This window comes from Pediculus humanus, genomic scaffold, assembly GCF_000006295.1.
Source record: "Pediculus humanus corporis 1103172108285 genomic scaffold, whole genome shotgun sequence".
Taxonomy (NCBI): Eukaryota; Metazoa; Arthropoda; class Insecta; order Psocodea; family Pediculidae; genus Pediculus; species Pediculus humanus.
In genome coordinates, this window is record NW_002987854.1 from 406,906 (window position 1) to 412,467 (window position 5,562).

Here is a 5,562-nt window from a genome sequence, read left to right on the forward strand (position 1 = left end):
ATGAATAATTCAAACGGTAATTCGATTTATTCGCAAATTTACGAAGGAGAAAGCGATTTAATAGAAGTAAAAAATTATTTTGATGATTATTCGCGATCTCTTAGTTCATTCGTAGAACTTTCATCGTGCGAAAATGATAAATGTAAGGATTTTAACGATGGGAAAACTACTTGCGGTGAATCAAATTGTAAAAATGATGAAATATATAAAAAATTTTTAGAAATTACAAATGAAGAATTGGAAAAATTAAAAGAATCTACAAGGTAACGTAATAAATCCTCTTATTTTTTTTGGCATTTAAAATGATTAATGAAATATATAAATATTGTTTCAGTATTGATAATTTAAAATGTGATAACGAACCGGTTAACTGGAATTTAAAAAGTTCAAATGGTGATAAAACGACGACCATTGAAGAACCAAACAGTCAATTGGTTTCGGTTAATAAAAAACACGAAATGATTTATTTAACCAAAGTGCAACTTCGAAGACTGATGTACAAATATTGCAATTATGAATGGTACAAAAGCAAAAAAAAAATTATGAACAAACCAAGTTATGACACGCTTAAATTTCCAACAATATTATTTTCAATAAAAGTATATCATCCATTATTAAACACTCCACATAATTCAGGTCAAAATTTTAAAGTTAAACTCCTTCAGGAAATTCAAATACTAGGAGATCAAACACTTTCAGAATTTAAAGACAAAATCGTTTGTCCTCTCGATTACATGGCACTTAAAGATCTCAGCGATGATTGTTTTTTAGCTAATGTTGGATGCGAATATGATATTGCTAAGGTTTGAATTGTTGTTTTTCCTTTCCTTCCCCCCCCACCCTCATTCAAACTTAACAATACCAACATGATTATTTTTTTCAGAAAGAATATCCTTCATCGTTTATTTTCATCGAAGATGTTTTTTATGTCGATTCGAGAAATTCACAAATGATTGATTTAAGTAAAGAAATAAAAGAATGGGCAACTGGAAAACAATTGGGAACATTTCAAACTTCAAAAATGGAAACGACTACAATGTCTAGTTTAAATATTCGAGTGGGAAGACCATATGTTTATCAACACATGGGTAATTGCGAACATATTATAATGTTTTCAGATGTCAGATTGTTAGATTCGAAAGATCCAACAAGGAGAAGTGATTTTCCTAAAATTCATGGGCTAGGAAGAAATTATGGAAAACATTGCATGATGTGTTCTGATTTTTATGCAAAGTAATTTCAATTTGTTTGAAAAAATTGAAAAAAAAAAAAAAAAAAAGAAAAAAATAAATATTAATCGTTTTAATTTTTTTTTTTTTTCAGGTGGCTCGTTGTTGGAAACAAAAGGCTTACACATGATAAAACATTTTTATGTCATAATTGTTTTTTATCATATAATTACATAAACAAACAAAAAATTGGAGATTTTAAAGCTTATAAATATAAAGATTTAATAGCTTTGTTATAATCGGTTTAATAATTCACTTGTGTGGAAGCAGAAGAAGAAGAAGAAGAATTTATTTTTTTCTTTTGTGGTACATATTCTCCATTTGGATAACATTCAACTTTATGAGTTTGTATTATTTGATAATTGTTAAATAATTCTCCAAATTTTTCATTCATTATTTCATTTTTTTCTTTTTCGCATATTTTAAAATATTGTCCAACCATGTGAATTTTCGGATTAACTGAAATGAAAAAAATGATGAAAGAATTTAACAAATTTAATAATTAAAATTTAAAAAAAAAAAAAATTTTATTAAACTAACAACAAATTGGATTTCCAGGTCCTAATGCCGCAATTGGTATTTTACTTATTTTAAAATCCCAGGCTCCAGTTTCTTGATTAACGCATCCGCACATGTCATTTATGCACTGGAGGGGATCGTATTGTCCACTTGGTAAACATCTAACGGTCGGTAATGATATATCAGGATTTGATAGCAGACGACTCATAACTTTTTTGGCTTTGTACGTAAAATGTGAACATTCTAAATCACGTGGCAGGAGACAAAAAAAAAAAGTAAAAATATAAATAAAAAAAATAAGGAAAGGGAAATCGATAAATTGAATATTACCGCATTGTTTTTCGTTTAATGTATTTTCAGATTCTTGAAATTCTCCATAAATTTTTATAATTGAATTATTTTCAATAACAGCACAATGACATCTGATAATGTAGATAAAGAGAGAAAGAGAGAGAAAGAAAGAAAGAAATAAAAAAATTATTTTTCTTAATTTAACTAAATATAAAATTATTATTATCGATAATAAACTTACATTCCTTGATCGCATTCGTAACCGGGAAAAAAATCAGGATCTGGAATTTTCACTTTTCGAATCAACGTGAAAGAAAAAGAAAGAAAATTTATTATTTTTTTCTTATTGATAATTTAATTAATTTATTTACTCACTTTTTTTACAAATTCCTTCGACGCATTCTGTACCTGGACCACACATGTAAGCCGGTAAAGGTTCACCGGGATTTCCAATCATACAAAAATCTCCAGCATCTTTAAAAAAAAAAAAAAAAAATTAATTTTGATTTTAGAATAATTTAAAGAATGGGGAGAAAGGGAGAGGAAGAGATTTGAATTTTAATTCCAGGTACGGGAAAATAAGTAGGAAAATCTTACTAAATGCGATTGTTTTACGTCATTTTTAACTTCCGCTTTCACTTTAACTTCCGTTTTCACTTCCGCTTTTCCAACATTCATAAGACTCGAATCATTTTTTAAAGGACCTCGTTGTTGGCGATTTTTAATTCACGATATTAAAGGACATTAAGACGGGGGGGGGGGGCGGGAAGGGGAGAAATTGGAAAATATTTGAAAAATTTACAATAAGAGAGATTTGGCCATATTTGTAATAAAAATTTTTTTATGTGAAAGTTCAAATCGTACGTTTTATGACGTAAAATATAAAAAAGGAAAAAAGGAAAAATCGCAATAAAATTTTTTTATTTTCCTCGAAATTTAGTCTTGTCGACGCAATCGTTTATTATTATTATTATTATTATTATTATTATTATTGAAAAAAAAAATAAAATTACTTTGAAAAACGAAACAATGTTCGCAACAATTACAAACGGTCGGTGATGGTATAACGAAACTTTTTGATGAATTCGAACATGAGGAATCCATTACGGGGCACGGAGAACTTTGAAGATATTTCTAAAATACAAAAAAAAATTTTTTTTTTTTATGTCGATCCGATCGTTGTCTCTCTCATCGATCGATCGATCGATCGATTATATGAAACTAACATAGAATTTTCTAGAAAATTAAATAATAAACTCACCTCGCAAAATTCTTTCGTACATATTAAATCGTTATCGATTCCTTCACATATTTTTATTAATATAAAAATTATTAATAAATAATTAATAAAAAATTTTATTAACATTTTTTGTTTTTTTTCCCCCCTTTTTTTGTGTGTCGCGTTTGTTTGTTTGTTTGTCTTCGTTAAATTATCCCGATAATAATAATGATAATAACATAATTGCGTCAGTTCTTATCGATAAGATTATATTATCGATATTTATTTATTATTATTATTTTCACGCGATTATCGATTGTATGCAAAAAAAAAAAAAAAAAAATTTTGTTATTCGCGTTTGTTTTTTTGCTCATGAATCTCTTTTTTAATTATAGTGAGAAAACAACAAACGACAAACGACAACAAACAAAGGAAGAATAATCGAAGATGAAAATAAATTCGATTAAACGGATTACGATGAATTAAGGACGAGGTAAGTAAAACAAATAATTTCAATTTTTTTTGTTTGTTTGTTTTGTTTGTTTTATTAAATTTATTTTTTTTATAATTTTTTTTGTTTATAGTCTATAATATAGTTAGTCTCTCTCTCTATATTATTTAACATTAGCTATAATAATAATAGTTTTAATCTCATAATTGTTTGTGCTCGAACATCAAAAATTATAATATCGTAATAATAATAATAATACTAACTTATAGTAATTATAGTTCTATAATTGTTCTAATACTTTTATAGACTATATTTAAAAATCTCTCTCTCTTTCTCTCTCTCTTTAAAACTTTTCAAAAAGAACGATTCGGATTCGTGCAACTAATTTTATTTACTAAAAACGGTGATTATTATTATTATGTTGTTGTCGAAACAAACGCTTTCGTTGCTTATGACGATGATGATGATACTCGTAATGGCGAATTTTGTTTGTTTGTTTGTTTTTTTGTTATCATTATATGTATTTATAAAACATGATCCAGTAAGTTGCATTTAAAACGGCAAATAAAAGTGGAAAAAAAACTCTTGAAAATCTATCGATTCTAATCGCTCTATCTCTACTTCTAACCGTTTGTTTAGGTACGTTCGATTGCGTTGTTGCCGGATTTGTTATAAGTCTAGAATTTTCCTAAAAAAAAAAAAAAGATTTTATTAAAACGTAATTTTATTTCTCCCTCTCCTTCTTCTTCTTACTTTCGACGTCAAATCGAATATTTTTTCTAATTTTGTCGTTTCACTTCCGGTTTTCGAACCATCGTTATCACCCAAAACAATATTGACCAAACAATATTCCATTAATGCCATGAAAACAAAACTGAAAGAGAAAAATTTATTAGATTTAAAATAAAATATTATTATTATGGTTAATTTTGGGGGGGGGGTACGTACACGGTGCAAACGGACATGAAACCATCGACGGCTTTCAAATAAGAAACCGGTGGTAAAGCAGCTTGAGATTTAGCATGTTGCGTTGATAATGTCAACAATGACGTCACACCCAACGTGACTCGTGCCGGTGCTGCTTCCGGTTTTATCCAAAACGATACCCACTTTTAAAAAACGATTAAAAATGAAATTAATAAGGATTTAATTGATTGATTGATTGATTGATTGATTGATTAATAATAATAATTACCGACATGATGACGATCAAACAAGCTGGAATGTATGTGTGAAATAAATAATAACCCAAACGTCTTTTAAGTACGAAAACGACTTCCAAACAAGTAAAATTACCCGTCGAATAAACTTGAGTGCAATCCGCCGTGTAATTTCTTATCAGTTGAAGTTGTGGGAGTTCAATGTTTTCATCCACGACCAAAGGTACGTCCGGATCCCATTGAAATATCAAGTCTTCCGTCGTGTGAGATACTGCGAAAAACAAAAATGAGTACTCACGCACTCACGCACGCACACGCACACACGTAGAGGGAAAATTACTCACGACTTTCCATTTGAAGTTTACATTCTTGCGTATCGTGTGGATAAATTAAAAAATTCATGGCGCAAGAAAGTGTAAGGGTAAGTCTTAAACGGAAAAAAATATTTATAATTTTTTTTTTTTTTTAATTAAAACAAACAAACAAACAAACGACAAACAAACTCACTTAACCATATATAAAATAGTTTTATCTTTATACAACCAAACGTAATGATTTGGAATTGTCATTGTTTGAAACGTAACAGCTTTTGCATTTTTAAAAAACGAATCCGGTCTCCACATATTTTTCAACCATTCAACTTCCAACAACCTAAAATCATCATCATCATCATTATTATCATTATTATTATTA

General features: G+C 28.3%; 3 protein-coding genes across 3 annotated transcripts in view; 1 reads left to right on the forward strand and 2 right to left on the reverse strand.

Moving 5' to 3' along the window:
• On the forward strand, window positions 1–1,468 carry Phum_PHUM524790 (snRNA-activating protein complex subunit, putative; the record flags this gene model as incomplete). The annotated part of the gene is made up of 4 exons (XM_002431345.1): window positions 1–263; window positions 335–803; window positions 884–1,233; window positions 1,324–1,468. 4 exons carry the CDS (start codon window positions 1–3, stop codon window positions 1,466–1,468), a joined length of 1,227 nt encoding a protein of 408 aa, XP_002431390.1.
• A 5-nt stretch (window positions 1,469–1,473) lies between these two features.
• On the reverse strand, window positions 1,474–2,496 carry Phum_PHUM524800 (uncharacterized protein; the record flags this gene model as incomplete). Its single annotated transcript, XM_002431346.1, has 4 exons — window positions 1,474–1,688; window positions 1,815–2,170; window positions 2,281–2,332; window positions 2,415–2,496. 4 exons carry the CDS (start codon window positions 2,494–2,496, stop codon window positions 1,474–1,476), a joined length of 705 nt encoding a protein of 234 aa, XP_002431391.1.
• Window positions 2,497–4,223: 1,727 nt separating this feature from the next.
• Phum_PHUM524810 (glycine receptor alpha-2 chain precursor, putative) overlaps window positions 4,224–5,562 on the reverse strand; it is a gene marked incomplete at both ends in the record, with an annotated part of 2,405 nt that continues 1,066 nt past the window's right edge. Inside the window, 6 exons of the mRNA XM_002431347.1 lie at window positions 4,224–4,397; window positions 4,463–4,583; window positions 4,658–4,818; window positions 4,905–5,140; window positions 5,214–5,296; window positions 5,377–5,520. Of these exons, the coding sequence (XP_002431392.1) occupies window positions 4,224–4,397; window positions 4,463–4,583; window positions 4,658–4,818; window positions 4,905–5,140; window positions 5,214–5,296; window positions 5,377–5,520 (919 nt within the window). The remainder of the gene's footprint in view (window positions 4,398–4,462; window positions 4,584–4,657; window positions 4,819–4,904; window positions 5,141–5,213; window positions 5,297–5,376; window positions 5,521–5,562) is intronic.